The 22,123-nt window shown below is 38.7% G+C and overlaps 1 protein-coding gene across 2 annotated transcripts in view; it reads left to right on the forward strand.

Annotated features, from left to right (window-relative positions):
• Window positions 1–22,123, forward strand: part of chst8 (carbohydrate (N-acetylgalactosamine 4-0) sulfotransferase 8) — a 78,624-nt gene that overhangs the window by 46,569 nt on the left and 9,932 nt on the right. Inside the window, exon 2 of one of the 2 annotated variants that reach the window (XM_076874782.1) lies at window positions 16,249–16,302. The exons of the other annotated variant lie outside the window; for it this stretch is intronic. Coding sequence (XP_076730897.1) covers window positions 16,249–16,302 — 54 coding nt within the window. The remainder of the gene's footprint in view (window positions 1–16,248; window positions 16,303–22,123) is intronic. 2 annotated transcript variants of the gene reach the window in all.

Below are 22,123 nucleotides of genomic sequence, written 5' to 3' on the forward strand. Positions count from 1 at the left end.
TTGCTTGTTTTAATCAATTTTAAATCATGCTTTTTATTTGTTCTTGTTTCTAATGTCTCTGTAAAGCACTTTGAATCACCTTGTTGTTGAATTGTGCTATACAAATAAACTTGCCTTGCCTTGCCTTGCCTTGCCTAATGTGGCTTGTGATTGTTAAAGAGGTCTTATGCTACTCATTTACAGGTTCACGTTAAAGCACATAAACCAATAGGTTTATATGCTTTAATGCTAAAAATATATATATATTTTTCTCTCACTACGCACCACTGAAGCAGCACTTTTCACCCAATGCCTGAAACTCTCCTCTTTAGCTTCTGTCTCTTTGGACATTCATTGTTTGAACATGTGCCAGTCTACCTGCTAGGCTGGTATTGTAAGAATTTGTTACATTGTGATATAGATATGTAGTGGGAAAAAACTTGGACTAGCAACAATGTATCTTCTCCCTTTGTGGTCGTTTTGTAACTTTGTGAAATTTTTACATGAACTTAAAAAAACAGCGCATAACACAGAAAGGAACATGGAAATCCCCAAGAAGGTCAACAGTTGCCTTTCTGAGTTGACATTGTGTCACAGGACTAGGTCTGGTGACCCAGTGGTTGTGTGAGTTTTTTGACATAAGTTATACTTTTCAGATTATGGTTTTCTGTTTGTAATGAAATGATAGTTCTGGTTTCTAGGGTTTTTTGTTTTGTTTCTGTTTCTTCACTGTGTTCCACGTCTATTCACTTTTGTCTCTGTGCTTCATGTTTCCTCTGTTCCCAGGTCTGTCATGGTTCCACGGCTCAGTGTCTAGTCTGCATTTTTGTGAATTGTCTTGTACTTCCTGTTTTACTTTGGTAGTCCATGTCCTGCTTTGCTTCCTGTGTCTCCTTATGTCAGAGTAATCCCAGCTGTGCTTTCCTCCTGTTTTCCATTTCCCCCGTTACTTGCTGGTGTATTTAACCCCTTTGTTTTTCTTTGTTAGTTGTCACGTCATACTCTTTCCATGTTGTGAGTTGACTCTGTGCTCCCTGTTTCCTAGTGGTATCAGTTCCTGTTTTTGTTTGTTTTTCACAAGTTTATTTTTTCCAGCAATAAAGCTGCCGTTTTAAGTTACGTTTCTCTGTTCGAGTCCTGCATTTAGGTCCTTCGTCCTACCTGCTACACAGCACATTGTGCCATTTTATTCTGTGGCATCATTTACAATGGTCTATGAAGAGCAGCATTTTAAGACCATGTTTTTCAAGCACACATTGCTACTAGCTTCTAAAAAAATGTTATCACTTTTTGAATTTTTTTTTTTTTTTTACATCGTGGCTCTACAAGGTACTGCAAATGGGCTGAAGCAAGTTATTTATAAAAGGTTAAGAAAAATATTTTCATTTTCAAGTTTGGTCAGTTAAAAAATGAACAAGTGGAGCTGTCTGCGTTCAGCCCTAGCAAAACATTTTTTAACGATGTTGTTCGTTTCATATACTTTTTAATCTAGCATATAGTATATACATGTTGTAACTGACTCAAAAAAACATCTGGAAAAGCATTTAATGAAATAAAAGATACCTCAGTCTGGAAACCATAGCAAAGTACTGTTCATGTTTTCTACACTGAACATGCCCCTGATAACAGAGAATCAGCATCACCAAGCAAGTGATTTTTACGAAATAAAATTTTATGTGTCACAATCAAAAAAGACATATAAGAAAGCAATGGGCATAAAAGGACATCACATCTTTGTCTTCTGTGTTAACCAAAGTTGCAATTAAAGGTGTGGCCTGGATGCCTGGATCTTAAGAACATTCTTATCACTGTTCACAGTGATATTGGAGTTCGTAGAAAATGTATACCATTTAGTAATTGATCAGTATAGACAGCTTGTGCTGCAGTGACTAGTATCTGGCTCTTACAGTGTAAATATAAGCAGAGTGAGAATAAGTGTCTGGTACACATATCCTGCATTTAATTTAATAATACAGTTTTTAAAAAAGCTCACATGTTAATGCAACACAGGCTCTACTTCTTTATTTCATTCGTTCCATTCATTTGACACATTTAAGGTTTATTAAAACCATTTTGGTTGTTATATTAATGCATTTATACTGTTTATTAGCAAACTCTTTCTCTGTGGCATTATACTTGAACTGCAGGACAGTTATAATTCAGCTATATCCCTGTGACCAAAAACTTCCTATTTTTTGGTCACTTTTTAACACATTACTAAGGAATCACTAGGTTTTTATCTTTTATACAGTATTCCGTAGTTCTTTTTTTATTATTCAGTTGTACACCAGAGAACCACCTGAAATGCAGGATGTGGCATTAGATATTCAAATGACGCAGCTCATGTTACATCAAAGTGCCATAACCTTCAAAATGATGGAAACACTCAACAGGAGGCACTTGTTCCATGCTGGCAAACAGCGCAATTACTACAGAGCACTGTGGGAGATGAAGGGTGCAACCCAACCCAAATAACACTTAAAACTTCCTGTATCCTCTCTGACTACTGGTGCAGAGTTTTATTGCAGCTCTACGATGCCCTCCATGTTAACTGAGTTAGAGAGGGAAAAATTGCAAAGGGTTCACAGGCACAAAAACAAATACAGCAAGTGTGAATTTGATGTTTACCAAGTGGAAAAGCAAGATAAGTTTATTCTGCAATTTTGCTGCATGAAAGAAAAGCAATTAAGATGATATAGAAACGAAGAAAGAATGCTGTTGCTAAGATGTTCCTTGATTACAAATATATATAAGCCCACATTCTTCGCGTACAGCAGAATTGGTCGACATGAAGGGGGAGCACAATTCTTTTAAAACACTCATTCAGTTCTGAGTGTTCTTAGCTTCTGACTAGTGTTACACTTAAATAAGAGTAGTAGGAAACATTTTTATTTATGACAAGTAATGTAACATTGTAATTTTGCAATTCAAGTAATCAGTTAACCACTATTACAGTCAGCTGTTTAATGGGTTTCAACATGTCTCTGTTCCTTTTCTTATGACAGAATAAAACTTGACTCATTGACAGAGCTGCGTGCTACTGGAGTCCTGTGTCAGGTGTTGTCAGTCATTTTTACTAGCAAGATGGCAAAGGACTGCCCTTACATTGTTTAAGTATTCATATTGTTTTGTGCCAGGGTAATAGTGGGTGGCTGTCAGCTACTGAGGAGCTCCTTTTCACAATTTTGAAGAAACACCTGCAAGCTCAGTACACCCCCACAAACAAGTGACAGGGTCCATTCAAGAGGAGAATGATGCAGTTGCTAAAGCTTTGAATATGCAATGTATCAGTTAAAGCTGTCACTCAAATTAACAAGCTTACTGCATGCTATATGGGCCTCCTCCCAGGTGGTATGGAACACCTCAGTGCACTTCTTTGCTTAGGCTGTTGCCTCATGACCAAGCACTCGATAAGCAGCAGAAGGGATGGATGGATGGATGTTATGTGGTGGAGGAAACAGTGCCAACATCATCTCTCCATGGAAAAAGTTAAAGTCAGTCCCCTCACAAGTACATGTAGACCAGAGTACTGTACAATATGTGTATGTGAAACACTCTGAAAATGCGAAATGCAAAAAGTTAATCATTTTTTGTTAATGTGAAAGTCCTATAATGAGTTACTTTTGTCATTGGGTAAAGCTGTAAGAAGTTACCTTCAAAACTAATGTTACAAAAGACCTGTTCTGACTCTGGAAAAATAAAATATAAACCAAAACCAATAGCTAAGAGATGTTCTCTAAAGCTTCAGGGAACTGCAAAGTTCAGTAATAACCCCCTGTCAATTTGTCATTTCCAATGACACTGTCATACACAGTAATTCAACCCATTGTTAATTTAAATATATTAGTGCAGCTTATCAAAACATATGACATGAAAGGGGCTAATATTGATGACAGCTGAATAGCTCCCTGCCTTTGGTTGACCATCTCTTTAGGCACCTACAATGAAAAGCCGACTGAATTTCTCGTCCATTTTCTGTGGAAGCATTGTGAAGATTAATGACAGGTATTAAGTCTATAGCCATGTCATACTTCAGCTATTTAAGTTTCTTTGAATATAAAAATTGGCCATGGGGAATAATATTATCACATCAGCCCATAATCTCACCTGTTCATTACCGCCATCTGACAGTGATTATTGTAACACGGCTGCAATTGTTCTTCATATGGAAAGGCGTATTCCACTTTTATAAACTCTCCTTTTCTTTCTTTCTTTTATTAATGTGGCAAAATATTATTTTTGTGGATTGGTTAAGCATGTCATTTATTCATTACCTGGCAAATCTCTGCCTGGCTGAACCTCTGGGCCATCAGGCGTGCCCAAGAGCTGGGCCTGTAATAAGGTTTTAAGTGCGTGTCATTAATAATGCTGCCCTGACGTGACACAAGGCTGATCTATCCTGGTATGTGGGTTTGTGGGCCACAATCATTAGGCAGGATAGCTGGCAAGGTAGTTCGCTGCTTCCACTCTCTCTCTCTCTCTCTTCAGTGAGCAATCGGCTGTATCCTTTTAACTTTCAGCTGCTGTTGCCTACAAGTCTGTCTATCACCTCCCTGACAGCTCATCATCCTGATGTCATCTGCATTGTGTTGTTCACGTACACTTGCTACGGATGGTTCTCTATTAGACTGATGCACAGGACAGATTAATGGATTAAGCAGCGTGACAAGATGTTTCCTGATGCATAGGCATGAAGCTCAATCTAATGTTCAAACCCTGCTGGGACACAACGCAGCACAGTCAATTTTGCCTCACAAATAGTGATATGCATTTTTTTAAAAAGCCCAGCTATCTAAAACTTCTATTCAATTTTAATAATTTTACTCATGAAGTAATTGTATTGCTTGTGGTCTTTGAAGTCTGGAATATGCCCAGTTGTTCCCTGCTACCCTGCTTCCGGGTCCAAACTACTCTGCGTTTATTAAGGCTGTTGTGTTTTTAACATGTTTCAATGTTATGTATCTTGTTCTATTTAATCTGAACAAGCCCCTTGGGAAAAAGTCAGTCATCGCTGTCGGCAACTCTCGGTTTTTACTAGCACGATTCATAGGCAGCACTTCTTTTTTTATAACTTTTTTTTTTGAAAAAGGTTAGGGTTCATCTTCCAGCTTTACTGTGCTAATGTGTTTATATTATGCTAACCATAGCTGTGTAGCTAGCCACCATATAGCACATCATTGTATTCCAGCAAGCCCAACTTCAGTAACCCTACAAACATCACTACTGTTTAGTTTTCTGTCTTCATTTATGTCAGAAGTGATAGCAGAGCTGTACGTTTTAATTTTTCAGAAATCCCCCAGTCAGAACATGGTATGTCATCTGATGTCATGGGTGTTAAACTTAATTGTTACACCTGGTAGAGCAACCACACTGATCATTTTATTAAAGATGAAAGAATTTAGACAGTTTTTAACTCTCATTGGTGTCGCAGCGTTGGTTTGATTTGGGACCTGAATCAGAGTTTGGACCCGGCGATGGCTAATGACATCAGACTTAAAGACCGGATATCTCTTGAATGCAATCATTTGTATTACAATCCAATTTATTTTTTAATTAAACATGCTATGTTTGTCTTTGCTGTAATTTGATGTACAATACCAAATATGTAAAAGGTTTAGTTTATTATTAGATTTAAAGGCATAGACAGCTTCACACCTTTATTAATTTTAAGTAAATACAGGCTACTTTTAGCTATAAACTTTCACACCATCAGAATTTCTGGAGTTTGAAATATAATTCTGATAGGTTTATAGGATTGGTTAAATACGACTACAAGTTACAACCTAAAAATACGTGATGGACATCTCTAAAGGTCTCTCTAAGTAAACCTTAAATATGCTCTAGTCCAGTTCTGAGTCCAGCTCTGAGTCCAGCTCTGAGTACAAGATAATACTACATAAAAGTCAAAGTACTGTCTGCATAAAATACAGACAGGACTTTGAAAATGCAGGCAAATGTTTGCTTTGTGTGTGTGGTTAATTACTGGCTGACTCTTAATTAGTGGAAATATATATGTGATGCTGAAACATTATTGTGAAAACTGTGTTTAAAAATAATAAGTGTTTTTCATAAGCATTCAAATAAATAGTAGTAAAATAAGTGTAACTGATGACAGATCAGCATGTGGTTAACAGGTACTCCATATGAATGACTGACCATAGTTCATGAATAATTACAGTGTGAGAGGCCCATGAGAGCGTCTCATCTCTACCCACTTCTCTTTGTAGTTAATTTCATTGTCATATTTGGGTCACATATTGTATTGCTGTACTCTGCTGGTATTCTGTTTCTGTGCCTTGTGCTTCTTTCTCTTTTGTTTCTCCATTTCTCTCATTTCTTTTTATCTCTGTTTCTGTCAGACTGCCCCTTGGTGTGATATTTTTCACTACCACACTCACGCGCCTCTCTACATCTTTCTGTCTCCCAAACTCTTGATTTTCTTCCTTTTTTTGTTTACACCCCACATCCCCTGTACAGCCCACCAGGGCTTCTGTCCTGGCTGTTGACATTGCATAAACTGAAGAACTGGTACATTTGTTATAAGTCCATTGTCAGCTACTGAGCAAGTGCCGAGTTCAAAGTGAGCCCCATTCAATAACACAGATCTCCCATAGAGCCAACGTTCTTGCAACGCACCGCCGGCCAAACTCCCGCTTGGCCGGAGCCCTCATCAGTCGAACCTGTTTTTCATGCAACATCAGAGCTGTCAGTCGATCCGCCTACTGAGAGTATAGAAACCAGTCAAGTTCTGCAGCACAGTCTCACAGCGCAGTACACTACAAAACAAGACAAAAAGATTCTGCCATAAAAGCAGGAAGCCGCAGTAGGGGAAGGCATATCTACTTTCACTTTTTCATTGTACACATTCCACAGAAGCTGTGAGTGCAATGATAAAATAAGCTTAAAGTTTTAGGTCAGAAGCCTCAAACAGCGAGTACCACGATAACATGTTGAGGAAGCTACATAGTTTTAACCTAACAAGACTGGGTGTGGAGTTAAAGTATTAAAGTGTCCATTTTCTGCAACACACAGCAACACAAAGTGAAGCTTATCTGTCTATTAGACCTATCTTTCTCTGCTTTTCTAAAAATGAAATAAAGGCAAACTTAATTCTCAAAACATTTCCACCATTATATGTGATCCAGTCTCTAAAGTTATGATGCGTTGTGAAACTTGTTTGGTGTTGTCTCACATTTCTCTGCTTTCTTTATTAACTCCATCTAACCTTTGCATGCCTGAATTTTATTACTAATCCTTTAAAATATTTCTCTGACTTTCAGGCAGTTTCTCTCGATTTGCACTGTTGCTTTAAATGTACAGATGGACAAGTGATTGCAATTGCAGAAAAGTGAGTTTTGTCCTTGCGTGATTAAATTGTAAAACAGAAGCTCTTATTTTTCTCTCTTTCATTTCAAAGGACAATCTGTGACAAATGACATGGCAAAGCTGCACTGAATCATTTTATGGGACAAAGAGTACCACATTTTATAATAGCATGCACCGCTTTCAATAAATCAGCCTCCCACTCAGACACCAGAATTTTTGGATGGTTGCCTTCATTCCTCAGAGCTCTGTACATTAAGAAACTAAGGATACATTGTTGACTATTGGAGAGAAAGCACTTTGTTTGGTTTTCATTCTACACAATTACAATGTAGCAGTGGCACTGAATGCTGGCTGTCTGCAGTTGCTCTGAAATTTCTTTAGGAACTAGAACATTACTTGCCTTGCATCTTAAAGTAAATATTTAAATCAGTTTTCATTCCTGTGGGTGCTCATAACACACAAGTGTGGGTGTTTGTTTTTTACTGAGAATATACTGAATGATATTGTTACAACCTTTTCTTAATAGGTACCAAGGGAAATAACAATGGAACAGCAAAACCCTTTCCCAAAATCCCTATTTGCATTTTTTTTTCAGTGTAGCAATAAAATACCGTTCATTTACAGTCCAGTAATTATCAGTAAACATAAGCTAAATAATGTCAAAGGCAATAGTGGGTCTCCAAGGCCAAACGAGCTAATACAAAAAATAAAGGTTTAACTAAACAAGCAGGTTATCAGCAAAAACACAATTCTACCCGATGCCAAAGAAAACGCAGCAGCAGCACCCACTCAGCATGCAGTTCAGTGGCCAAATGGCAGGGACTCTCAAACTGGATGTGTGCTCCACTGACAACCAGATGGTGTTCAGGTGTAGGTGATGAGGCATCTGGAGGTGTTACAGAATAAACCTGAAACACATTGGAGACAGACAGCTCTGTTTCAAAAAAGACAGAAGTCAGTGGACATAACAGAAACAAAACAAAACAAGAGAAACAGTGTATTTAAAAAATCTGAATTATGGGAAATGCACATCTGTGAGTGTCATTTTCAGGAAAAATAGAAAATAAATAAACAATTCCTTCATTTATAATCTCTCAGCAAGTAGTTTAATAGGTTGATGATTTGTCCTTTGAAGATACATTATGTAGGAAAATAAAATTTGAAGAAACTTTTGGAAGTTAGAGTGAGATTTGTGAATAACACAATTTTCTTAATTTTCCTAGTTTATAAAGACTAAATGAATATATGGAGCTCATTTTTTGTCACTCTTAATATGGTTGGAAGCACATATGCACTAGAGATTTGGAAAAACATGACACACATGATGTGAGGTGCTGATTAATAATAAAACGTAAGACAACTGGCAAGAGTTTTAAGTGCATGTCTATGTATCCATGTGGATGTGTGTGTGTGTGTGTGTGTGTGTGTGTGTGTGTGTGTGTGTGTGTGTGTGTGTGTGTGTACAAAGCATTTCACCACTTCAGTAACTGTACTTAATGTAAAGTAATTAGCGGCATTATTTGTTGGATTGAGTTTCCTTCTTTTATTCAGCCCAGTTTGAAATATGCCAAAACTGTTGGTTCAGTGTATAGGTATCATAGTTTCCAATGATGGCGTGTAATTGTTCACTCCTCACAGTCAGGGTGCAGGAATTTAATATACCCTCCACTTTATTTCTGACTGTAATCAGCCAGTAGCTATTAGATGAGAGATTTGGAGTTATCAAAATAAATGTACTTACTCATATAGCTCTACTTTTCATCACACCATCACTGGTGTTGCGTTGAGGTTGTGTGTTACAGATGGCAAAAGCTGACTTTCCGCTTAGCTGGATACAGAAGGCCTGAAAGAATTCACTACTGACATGAAACTCCCTCACTCTGCTAGTTTCTTTCTTCACTTTATTTCCCCTTTGTCTCTCACCCTTTGACTCCATCACTCTGTCTCTGTCCCTTTCTCTATTACATCTCAGCCTCACTCCATCGCTCTCTTTTCCTTGATCCTCTGTTACCTGTCAAGACTTTTTTTTTTTTTGCTTTTTTCTATCATATCTGTCTCAGTTCTCTATGTGTGTGCCTTCATGTATGTGTGTGTTTGCGTGTGTCGGTTTTTGTCCTCCATTACTTTTCTTTCTTCCTGACTTTCCCTCATCAGATTTTACTCTTTTTTTTTCTCTCTCTCTGACAAGATATAGGTTTGCCCTCCCACCTTGACTTACACGTGCACACACACGCACTGATGCACACATCCCCTTCTCTCTTTCTGTCCGTCTTATCTGGATCTCTACCTGCCTGCCAGCTCTGGCCCGTTGCCTGCCCTCCTTAGGGAACACAGCAGAGAGGAGAGGAGGAACGCCTAAGGCCCAGCCTCCTTAGCCTTTTTATCTCTCTCACACACACACACAAACACAAATGAACACACACACCCTTACATCACATAGTCACAACACAAACTGAAGTTTCACATGAGTACATGAAATTGCAACTTGACAGAATTGCAATTCTCATGAGTGCATTTCTCGATGAATCAGTTTTTTTCCTGTACAGCAAGATGAAACGAAATTGCATTTTTTTTTTCTGCTACTGAACTTTTTGATTGTACAGCACCTGAACAATTTAAGCAATCTGGCCTTGCAGAAATTTGCCTCCGTGTATATTACATACAATGATACAGCATGCCTCAGCACTCCCAGCAATAGTGGCACTGGACATTTAAATAACTTGCAAACATGTTTTAAAAAGTGGCTTACAGAGGGTCGCAAACAGGGCAACATAAAAGTTGGATATACTCTACCTACATGTTATGAAATTTAAGAACCATCTGCAATTTAATAAAGGTTGTTGTGATAGAGCTTGCACAGATTTCCACCTTGCCAATTAGGGTAGATTATACATACACTTAGTTATATAGAAATGGATGCAGGAACTGTACCAAACTTCCTAAGGTAGACAGGTGACACGATGTCCATCATACAGATAGAAAAACTTTGATTGCTAAGGACAAATTCTATGGGACCTAGAAATTATCTTCCATTCTAAGAACATAACTTAAAATGGACAAAAAATGTATTAAGTTATAACAACACAAAATCTTGTTTTGTGTTGTAATAACTTAATAGTTGTTTTGTTATATTTGTTTTCAATTTTTTGCTTTGTTTTCTTTAGTTTTTAATTTGGTTGATTGTTTTTTTTCTCTGACTCCTACCCATCCAATTTAGACAAAGCTAAGGTGGGATAGCTGCACCTCTTGTCAGAGCACTTAGTCAGGATCTACTTAACAACACTTTCCTTCATGTAAAGGCAGAAATGCTAAATATAGAAGTTATGCATGGCATTGTAAAAAAAAAATAAACACACACACATGCAGGGTATCTATCTTTTCCATCTCACTGAATAGCCTTAATGAAGGCTTTGATACCGCTTATCAAAGTCTCGGTGTTACAACAATCGTAGCAGAAAACCTGCCCACTACCAGCAGTCTCGAGGGCAAACTCTAACCTCAGGTGTGTACACAGAGTGAACAAGCACAAACGACTACACACCATACTCTATATGTGCACCTGATCATAACGTATACACACGCACACACAAACATTAATTCACCTTCTTGTGCATGCCAGCGGTAGCAGTGGGCGGTCCCTGGCGAGACAGAAACACACTAATGGATAATGACAGGGTTTGACAGCAGGAGAGTGAGCTGAGTCATTCTGGGCACACAGGCAATGAATAAAAGAATGGGACTGCTGTCTGAATATCCCTCACTGACTGGATTTCCTTTGATACCGTACTATTCCTGCCAGTCTCCCTTGGTAATCCTGCTCATTACACTGCTGTCCCACAGTTCCAAGACTGGCAGCAGCGGCCAGTATGACAAGAGGGACAAAAAGTTGTCTTCACTGGAAAGCCAGCACCATCCTATAGGCTGTAACCTGTAGTCGTAAAGTTTTGTCTTCCTCTTGATGATAAGTTACGCAATGAGCTTTTAATGTAGACTTTTCTTACAGGAAGTGGAACACAAAGTAGGCTCAGAAAAATTAATATGTCTCTTCAACTTGCCAGCCTCTATTGTCTAAATTGTACGAAAGCACCATTGTTGCTGAAATTTATGTGACACATCACTCGGAAAAATATCACTCCATGAAAGCTGCCAGTCATATCATCCAACCGTCTCTCAATGCATCTGTCCCACTGAGTTGAGTCCAATTAAAACCATCACCAATTCCCAACTCTGGCCAGAATTGGCTTGTTGTTCACAAGACCCACTGTTTGGCCAGAATCATCATTTGCTGTTGCTCCAGTCTGTTCTCTCAGAGCATCAGACACAAACAGCTCTGACAAAAGGCCAGTTGTCTGGTTTGTCTGATTAACCCACTACTTCTAGACAACTTGTGAAATCTATTCCAGAAATCTCTGACTTTCCGTTTTTCCTCTGACGTTAAATGTTGAGCTCTTTTCGTCAGTGTCACATTGACACGCAAATGCTATTCCAATTATTCTGCACCCTCTCTGCTCGCTGTCAAATTACCAGCACTGGGAGCGGAGCACGGCTCTCACTGCACCTCTCTGGCATTTTCCCTGACAGGGAGAAGAAAGGAGTCTGAGATAGCAGAACGAGGGAGGGCTTGGGGCTCAATGAGTATTTTAAATGCTGAAACCAGGTAATCAGGCAGACTCAGTCTGAGACCAGGAGTGTACTGTTGGATCGAAGATGTTTTGCTATGGTTTTCAGCAGATTGTCAGAGCAACACTGTATATTTGAATACCTGGCCTGGTGCTTTGCATGGAAAGCAAAAGAAAGAAATAAAATATAAAATGCTTGCAAACTGAATTCATACTCCATAGTGGTTTACTCGGCAATGTTTTACAGTCAGCTGCTAGGTGTCAGATTCATGACAGGAAGATTTTTTGTATTGCTTCTGCTTATTGGTGCAGTAGGCAGTACAGAGCAAAGAGCAGAGGCTTAGACAGATGATGTGAACATAATGCTAGTTTGGATCCCTGCACTGGAGAACACAAACCTAAGTGTGGCATGCAAAACATCCTGAAGCAGTGTATCAGTCATTTCAGTGTTTTGGTGTTAAAAAACAAAAAAAGAAAAAGAAATTGCATAAGCAATGACAGATTAGCTCCACATTTTCAGCAATTTTTGGTCTTATCTAGTCTTAGAATTTGCCCCAGCAGTGCCGCTTTAGTTCTTGTTTTGTTTTCTCCTCAATAGGCACAGCAGTGGGTTGGTAGTCAGCAGTATGTAGGCTGCGTTTCTTAAATGACATCTCAGCTCCGGGGACCTTGGGGCAACATCCACCTGACGTGTGTAAGAGTTATTTCAGGCATAAAGGAGTGTCAGTCAGTCAATGTGACAGCCCTTTGCAGCATTCACATACACACATATACACCTCTCATTAGCACAGAGCTGTGAGGGGCTGAGTAAGTGCTGCTCTGCTCAGATGTTCACACACACCTCACTGCCTGTCAGAGCCCAACCACACACAGCACTGTGAGACTACAGGTCTCTGTGGAATAAATGCATTTACGAAGGGAACTTTTATTTTCATTATCTGTGCAGGACTGAACAAAGTGAGAAATCTGCTGCTGTAACAGTTGTAGCTCTAGCTATACAAAAGTTGTAGGTCTGTAGTTCTGTTTATTGTTTGGTGCTATTTTCCTTTTTTACCGGTTATCACGAATGTAGCTGGAGTGCAGCACAAATGGCATAGAGAGGCGAAAGAGGAAATTATAGGTTGGAGTCTGGAAGCTAGAGGTGATGCACTAAAGAGGAAGGGAGGGGAGTCAATGGACGATAGGAGATAAAACACTTAGGGGAGGGCAGAATAAAGGATCAGCATCTGCAGGGGAAAGAATACTAATGGAAGGGATGCAGTGGAAAACTGAAGCCAATAACAGGAAAACAAGAAAGCGCTTGAAGCTAATCAGGAGATCCTGTGAAGGCCTGGAATGTTCTTATTTGTGGAGTGACTGAAGCCCAAAGGTGAGCTGGTAGACTCACCTTTAAGAATGGATGGCTTAAGAATAACTGATGGAGAAATAAGGTTTCCTGGAGGCATAAACCCAGGTGACGCTCCTGCTATTCCCACCTCATAATGCATGTTTTTTTATGACAGCTAATCAATCTGAGCTGTTTACACTTTAGTGTCCAGACTCTTAAGCTGCCTTCCCAACTCCAATTACATGTTTCTCTGAAGTAGTGGGGAGAGATAAAGGTCATTGTTAGCAGCACGATATGTAATTCAAAAGAAATGGTCTTACAACTCTGTGATTTCATTTAAATTACTGCATGCTGACCAGCCTTACAAGGTTGTGATGTAATCTTTAGCCCGTGGGTTGTCTTGGACAAAACAATCGCAACTACAAGATCACTAAAAAGTGAAGTCCCAACAGTTCACTGCTGAACTATGCTAAAAATGTTAGCAGCTAAAATTTGCCCCTGATCATAATTTTCTGAGATTGTAACTATTTCCAAATAGTTACAATTATGTGTCATAGTGAAACTAATCTAGTTCAATAGAGCTAAAGTTATTTTAGAAAAGAAATAATATTGGCCAGAGTGGCTGTGTAATTTTTTAAATCTGTGGATTTTCTCTGCATGAATCCTTTGTCTGACTACAGCATACAAATCAAACACTGCATTACAATATTATCCTCTAATTTTTAGTTTTAGTTGCATTTAATGCATTTGTTGTTATTACAATTTTTTTTGAAGTTTTAATGTATTTTAGTGTAATAAGGCATAAATTATCAGGGCAAGATCTTAGTGGGATTATAATGATTGCACTTGGTTCAGGATTTATTGTTTTATCCTTTTTCATGATGGTATGATGTATGGACATAAACTGTAGGCGCAGGGCAAATACCAAAGTTGCTGATCTACCAATATGTTGAGGCAGCCTCCAAAATATTCACTTAGTATTCAGCCAAGGTCCCTGTGCTTTACTCACATGTCTGGACTCATCAGTCCCAGCTGTAATCAGTAGTGCTCTGACAGCAAAACAAGGGGTGTGTAAGAGAACGTGAAGCTAACTCAAATGAGAGGCCAGCGTAAACAGTGACAGGGCCAATTCCAGTTCCCAATCTCACTGCAAATAGAGGTGAACAGGGGAGCACAGAGACTTAACGAAGACATAGCAGCATCTGATCACAGCACCTCAGCACGCCACTAGTGTACCAACAGGTCGTGATAAAAGGATTACGCTTTGACTTTAATCTAGAAGAAATGAAAAATATGGGTGGAAAAACTTAAAAGGGGTCATCAAGCGTGTGATCTAATCCCTCTAAGAGCTAGTGCACAAAGCTGTAAATGAGTTTGTAAAAATAAAAAATATGCCACTAAGGGTACGCAATTATGGTCTGAGTACTTTGTATTTGTTTGAAGCAAGCAGTCGAAGCCATCATCTCTTTTTTATTAAGAGCCATCAGGAAGGAAAAAAATATGGTGGATCATGAAAACTGAGGGCAACACAGTTTGTCTGTCTGTATATCCAGTTCCAATTTTAGCTAATAGTTTCCTATTCAGGTAAAGTTTCCTCTCAGGGAAAGCAAGCCTCTGTTTCAGCACCAGGAGCTGTCCATGGTCCAACAGTGTACGGAAACAATATCTTCTCCCATGTTTAAGTGATGTGCCCAAACTAGCTGAATATGCAAGTTCTAAAATGTTTTGGAGATCTTGTTTGCTGTGTATTTATTTATTTGAATGTAACGTGAAGTGGGGATAAGGGAAATAAAGCTTTTGCTGATGCAGGTCCTTCTGTACGTGATTGTCCTTTATAAGCAGGAGGCAGAGTAGAAGAGTGAAGTGAAAATTGTGCATGCTTTCCACAAAGGGCAGAAGATGTTATATCCCAACAAATATGAGTGGGAAGAGCAAGTCTTGGTCAATTGTGTGTCAAATTTTAGGAATTTGTTTCTGCTTGTGATTCTAACCTCAGCAAATAAGCAAATACATTTACTTTACACAATGTCTGACTTTATGCTATACAGGATTTAGGGCTGTACTTTGTTTACAGATGATTTAATCCCAATATTGGCAGGGTTTGTTGATGTTAATGAGGTTATTTCAGATTGCTGTAAATGAGGTCATTTTTTAAGGTGAATTTGTGATGTGAATGATAGAACACGAGTTTGTAGAAGAGGAGCTGATCAGCATTTCCTTTGTTTCCATGACTATGAGGTACGGGAAGGAAAGAAAACCCATAATTGATTTCCTGATAGGCCACAACAGAGTTAATGAGGACTCCCTGTGTCATCTGCATATTCTAAATATTTGTAACAGAAGGTGCACCGTTGGAGTCATCTCCACACATGGTAGAATTTTAGTTTAGAATTTGGCTTTTACAGTCGACTTAAATTTGCAAGAAGAACTTCATGCTGTATTAAATAAGTTGTGGGGGAAAAATAATGAAACCTTAAAATCATTTTAAGGTTCTAATGAATGTAAAACTAAGTAACTCATATGAGGTCTCATATGGGAAAGAGGGTATTTTCTTCTAAAAAAAAAAAAAAAGTTTTACATTGCCGTGGACTGAGAGGGTGCCAACCAAGAAAAACAAACCCTGCTCCAAAGTCGAGACCCTCAAGCTTAGCTGGAATTTGCAGCTGTCCACATGGACAAGCCAAATGCCTTCTGGAGGAAAATCTTATGGTCAGACTCAACAGCTAGCTGACACATTACAATGACTCAAACACATCAAAGCTGGTTTTGGAGTTCTGGAATGGCCTTTCCAAGCGCCAAACCTTAACACTATTGAAAATTGTGGGCTATGCTTAAAAGTCAGGTCAGTGCCCGTAAACCATTTAATTTAAATGACCTCTACAGGGAAAGATAATGACCCAAAGCAAACAGCAAAAGCAACCCAAGAGTTTTTCAACACAGCAAAATAGAATATTCTTCAATGGCCAGTTATTGAAGACAAAACTTGTGTTTTGGCAGAGAACAAGCAGCAACTGAAGGTCACAGCTCTAAAGACCCGGCAGAGCATCCCAGGTGAGAAAATTCAGCATTTGGACATGTACTTTGGTTCTAGACTTTAAGCAGTCATTGACTGCAAATGATTTTCTACCAAGTATAGTAAAGAATCCTTACATTTATAAATACTTCTGAGCCTCTGAAATTGAGGAATTATGTATTGCAATGTCTGTAATTTCCAAACAGTTAATGCAATTTTTTAAACTAATTGAATGAAAGCTAAAAGTCTACACTTCAATCATATTCTTCCTTTTTTAGTTAAAATCTACTCTGGTCGTTTGCAGAGGAAAAACTGCACATTTTCTCATTGTCCAAATATCTTATATAGAGGATATGGTGAAGTCCTGTATTAAGGTTGTCTTGTAACAATCATCACAGGAATCCTTTTTTTTATCTAACCATTCCTGTTCACTTTCAGTACGGCACAAAGAAGGACTTCATGGAAATTTTAGAGAAATTTCAGGATTCTAAAAAAAAGCTTGACAACATCTCTCCTTACTATGTTTGTATCCCATAGGCATCCTATTGCCATTGGCAAGGGAGTTCATAAAGAGAGTACTGCAGTGTGTGCACTGTGCCTATAGTTCAAGAGCTCTGCAGCATCTAAATAAGATATGTGCCAATTAAAGCCGCTTTGCAGCTTGTCTCGGCCCAGATAATTCACTTAACCCTGAGCGTGCAGCTGACAGGTAGCATTTGTTTACACATCCCTCCTCATGCAAGCTGCCAGGCCCTTTTCTCTACACGGTATTAAAACAAGCCACCTCCCACCACACCCCCACACACAGCTCACTGGCTCTCTGTTTCCATGGAAATCTGCCCTAGGAAGCTTTTGTATCTTCTAACCTTGAAAGCACCCTAAGTACGATCGACTCTCAGAATATAATGTTGTCAAAAAGAATTGTCATGACGGTAATCAGTGCTATATTTGATATCCCCGTTCAGCAGCTTCCCATCTTCCTAGTTCATTATTTCCCCTCCTGCTGTGTTCTGTGCCTGAGTTAACAGCATGAGAAAAGAATCTGAAGCTTGTACAGAAAAAGAAGCTGGAGACTGAAGCATATCATATTTATATATATTACCACTGCCCCACAGAGACAGCTTCTCTTTATCATTAAATTCAGTATGATATTATTTGGGATCTGTATGAGCAGATTTACTCCTAAAGTGCTAAACAGTGTATCAGTTTAGAGTAAAAAGGCTCCTCCGTTGACACCTCAAAATAATTTTAATAGCATAAAGTAAATTACAGCCTTTAGTTCCAGCTTTCAAATAATCAATAAAAATCGAACTGGAATTTAGAATCAAAAAATATACTCTTAATACAACTTGCTACTTCCCAGAGTGGCATTTTTAACCCAGTCATAAACTCATGCTGGGGCAATATGATCAATGCAAAAGTACACAAGCTGTGCAGGCGCACTGTCTCAGAGCAGAAAGTGCCATTAAAATAGCACAAAGATGTCAGCGTAGCACCGCAACCTCACATCATAGTGGAGCTTGGGTTTCATCTCACTGAATGTGGATTGAGACTTTGTATGCTGAGTCTGTATTCTGCCACTGACAGTTAAGAGCTAAACCATGTGTTATTTATGGTACATGAATGGCACAATGATTTAACATGACTTGGAGGGAGTGCCATCATTTTCATTCGAATTTCAGTTGAGAGAGCACATTCCTGATGATATAAAAGGCCTCACAGAAGCTGACCTTGATTTTGGTCAGTTGTGGAAGGGAAGCCTTCATGTGGCATGTTAAACAACATGTAATTGATGAATGCCACTAACTCTGTAAACCCTTGTATGAGCCCTTTGAAGAGCAGTTAAAATGGCCAAGGAAGTCAGAAGATCATGGCATTATTATCAGCATCACGGTAATATCAACAAGTGTCAATCAAGCAACTTTAACAAATCACAGCTTTCGATAACCTTTTGAAGAGAAGGACTTCCAGCAAAGTTGAGAAAAGTCAAAGCAAAAATTACAGACCCTGAATCTTGTAATTATCCTACACTGGAAACAAAGTACAAACAATAAAGGCTAAAATAGGACAATTAGGACACAAAGAAAATAAGTGAAGTGCCAAATAATGTAATACAAAAGAAGATACGACCCTGCAAAACTGCAGCAAAAAAAACAAACAATAGGAAGCAACTTGACAGATATTTTCATCCAAAAGAATGGCATCTTCTGTTTTTATCTGTTGAGACATTCTTTTAGACCACTACACATATATTATGTGCCATTATTGGTGGACCAGTAGAACAGTGGCACTGTCTCCAATAAATCTGTTTCACAAAGGCTTTCCTTATTATGTTAAACACGATTGTGTTGTGTTCATGATTGTGTTGTTTTTCGGGGGTCCTTGGGGGAGGTAAAGTCTATGTATACCCTCCTGTGGGCCCACCACCCAAAGGAGGAGCTTTGTCGATCATTCAGCAGTTGAAGGCGGGTCCCCTCACTATTTGACCTTCAGCTGCCTATAGTGGCTTCAGGGACACGGCGCGTCATCTCTGTTGGCTTGTATAAGATTTAGAGCTGTTAGCTGAGGAGAGAAAGGTCTGTGTGTTTCTGCTTAGACAGCTGCCTCTGTGACCTGGACCCAGAACTGGGCATTATGGGAAAAAATCTTATCATGATCATTTTTCACTTCAGTCAATATTTCTCTATATAACGATATAAATCAAATCATCAGTCCTGTCAGTCTTAAAGATTCCTTTTTGTTTTGTTTTGGGATTTTTTTTATAAAAACAAACTGTTTAAAGTTGTTGGAAATAGAGAATTTATCCTCATTGTTTTTAGTCCTACTGCTTTCATGTGGAGTCTTTTTAGTTTAGCAGTTAAGACACAGACCATGACGTACAATATGTGAGTCTATGTTGTTTTTATAGTGTCCCACTTTATTTGGCACTGTAAAACATTTTTATCCTCTGTCCCTTGACCTACATGTTGAGACAATGTTCCACATTTTGACTGGCTTTATATTTCAAAGGTTAAAATTGGAGGAAAGGGAGTTTAAAATGCTATTACCATGCTACCCACGCAATGCTCAATCGGGTAAACTGAAGTCACCAGCTCGTCAGATTTTCACAGTAATGAAAACTTCAAACACATATAAAGAAAAAATAAAAACAGCTACAATAAAAGCCTAGGAGACTGGCTATCAATTGTTGAGTCCAACAGAAGAAGATGCTCTGGCACTTCCTTTGTTTTATTTGTTTTATGAGGTGAAATGACATGTTTTTTGTTGGTTTTATTTGTATTTATTTATGTATTTTTATTTATTTTTAAGTCAAACATGTCAAAGCTTCAGACCAGTTGTCAACATTAGTAGTGTGCTTCCCACACACACATACCCTTTGCTTCTTGTTTATTTTTCTGGGATCTTTATATCACTGGTGTGTCATTGTCCACCACATTTCCTTGATTTCTATATAAAGGCATGATAATATAGTTTCAAATCAGTTTTTCAGATAGGCTGTGTAATCATGTCCTCCTGTAGGACTCATACTGAAGAGTTTTTAGATGTTGTCATTAAAAGAGAATGTAGTTTGTATCACTAAACTAGAGGAAATCATTTGTCTAGTGTGTGTGTGTGTGTGTGTGTGTGTGTGTGTGTGTGTGTGTGTGTGTGTGTGTGTGTGTTTTCTTCATTTACAGTATGTTGTCAATGGTTGGATTAGAAATCTGTTACTGATTCATTTTTCGCCAAACCTGTGCTTTGTGTGGCTTCCTCTCACAAGCTAATCTTCAGAAGACAAGGCACACAAATTCTAGATGGTCTGTGTTTGGTCTTTAGAGAGTCTCTGCAAGCACATCTTTAATCTCGCTTCACTGATTGCTCACCCATCACCTCCTCCTCCCCCCAAGCAGCTGCTCTCTCTGGCCCAGTCCTGGAGGATTTTAAAACATCGTTTTATCTCTTACCACAACAAGTTAAAACATCAATGGACCAGAGCTCAAAGCCTAATACCACCATTCTCAAGCGTCTTTCCAGCATACCAGAGCCTTGTATTCCCACACAGAGTCAAGTGGAGGAGGAGCGTGTGTGCAGAGTGCAGGTGTGGGTGGTTTGTTGGGAGAGAGAGAGGAGTGCAGCTGGTTGGGGTCACAGTGCCTTAGTGTGCTGAATGACTAATGAAAGGTTTATAGTGGCGCAGCATCACTAGTCTGAATTGTAGGCTGGAGAAGGACACGCCTTGTCTGGCTTTTAGAACCCTCCTGGCCCTTCACTAGTTAAAAACAGGCTGCTGCCTCAAAGCACACTGTGCGCTGTCTATCTTGCGTGCTGCACAATATCGTTTATTATTTAGTAAATATTGATATCTATGACTAGCTAGTTTATTGTGATGGTGCTTTGTTTTCTCTATTATTATGTTGCTCTTTGTTGTTTGCTGTCTCCTCTGTTTGTTTTTTTTGTTTGTTTGTTTGTTTTTTTCTCCATACAGGTGACTCAGGAGTTCTTTTTTTTTTTTTTCTCTCTCTTCCCCCCCCTTCTCACCGTCTCTTCTCCCCTTTGGTTTTCTTTCTTTCTCTCCCCCTCTTTCTCTCATTCATTCCCCCTGTCCTATTTATTAAAAAAAAAAAAAAAAAAAAAGACAAAGGATGAACTGAAGCTCTGCCATCACGTAATGTCGCATACTGCTGTTTCTGATGTCATTTAGGAAAAAAAAAAAAAAAAAAAAACAGGCATTTAACAAGTTCTTCCAGAACATAGGGCCACAGTCCTTCACTTAACAAGCTCATTATTTCGCATTGTTTTTGTCCTTTGCTCCTCCTCGGTGGCAGTGACAGGGAAAAAGATAATCTTTGATGTATGTCTCTGTTAGAGAGTTGCGTAAGGATATGTGAGAGGGAAGGATGATAATGGATCTGCTAATGATGTGGCCTTTGCTTATGCAGTAATGCTGGGTTGTCTGCATGAATATTCATGGCTATGTCTGTGAAAAAGTGGTGGCAGCTCAAGGTTATTTTAGAGGGCAACAGAGGACAAGACTCAAAAGGAGATTGTGCTATTTAATAGTTCTCTATCATCAAAAAAATTTACAGTCAGATACCTGAAAATCAAAGCAAAGCTTAACACATGACTTCTTTTGATCTCTGCTATAAATGCCATATCTTGCATGTAGACTTGCTTACTGGAAACCTTTAGAGCTTCAAAAGGAGAACTACCAGAAAGTGACATTTAATATCTAGGTGTAAAAACAACCTTAACTTTATTGGTTGACTAGGGAGGCGGCATGTGGTACCTACATGTGGTACTGCTGTAGCAAGTCCCTTTTGTGAATGACGCAGTGTACATTAACAAATCTGGATACAGTTTTGACCTCTGGCTTCATCAGATTATTAATATAACTTCTGGGAGATAAAAAAGGATAGACATTAACTGTAGCTTTTATATCTATATGTGAATCTGAAAGGGTAAATGTATCACAATTATCAATCATTACTGTTTCACTGCACAGGAGTTGAAATCAATAGCTTAGTTATACTGAGTAGAATTTACTGAGTGTGAAATTACAATCAAACAGCACAACCAAATACATACTACAAAGATAAATGATGTTTACAAAGCCTCCTGAAATCCTGTTTACAATGTCATATTATTTGTTTCTGTTATACGCTGTCATGGAAAAATGTTTTTCCTCTTGAAATGTAATTTTGACTCCCAACTTGAGAGAATTGCATTTTCAGCACTGAAATTCAAACCCTCTTTGCAACAGCATTTTAATCAAATCAAGCCATGTCAGAGTCATTTTCAAATCAATTTTAACAACTCACAAGTGCTGAACATGACAACAAATTATCCTTCATGCTCATTTCAAGGCATTAGGCTTAAATG

The sequence above is a fragment of the Maylandia zebra genome, linkage group LG1, assembly GCF_041146795.1.
Source record: "Maylandia zebra isolate NMK-2024a linkage group LG1, Mzebra_GT3a, whole genome shotgun sequence".
NCBI classification, from domain to species: Eukaryota; Metazoa; Chordata; class Actinopteri; order Cichliformes; family Cichlidae; genus Maylandia; species Maylandia zebra.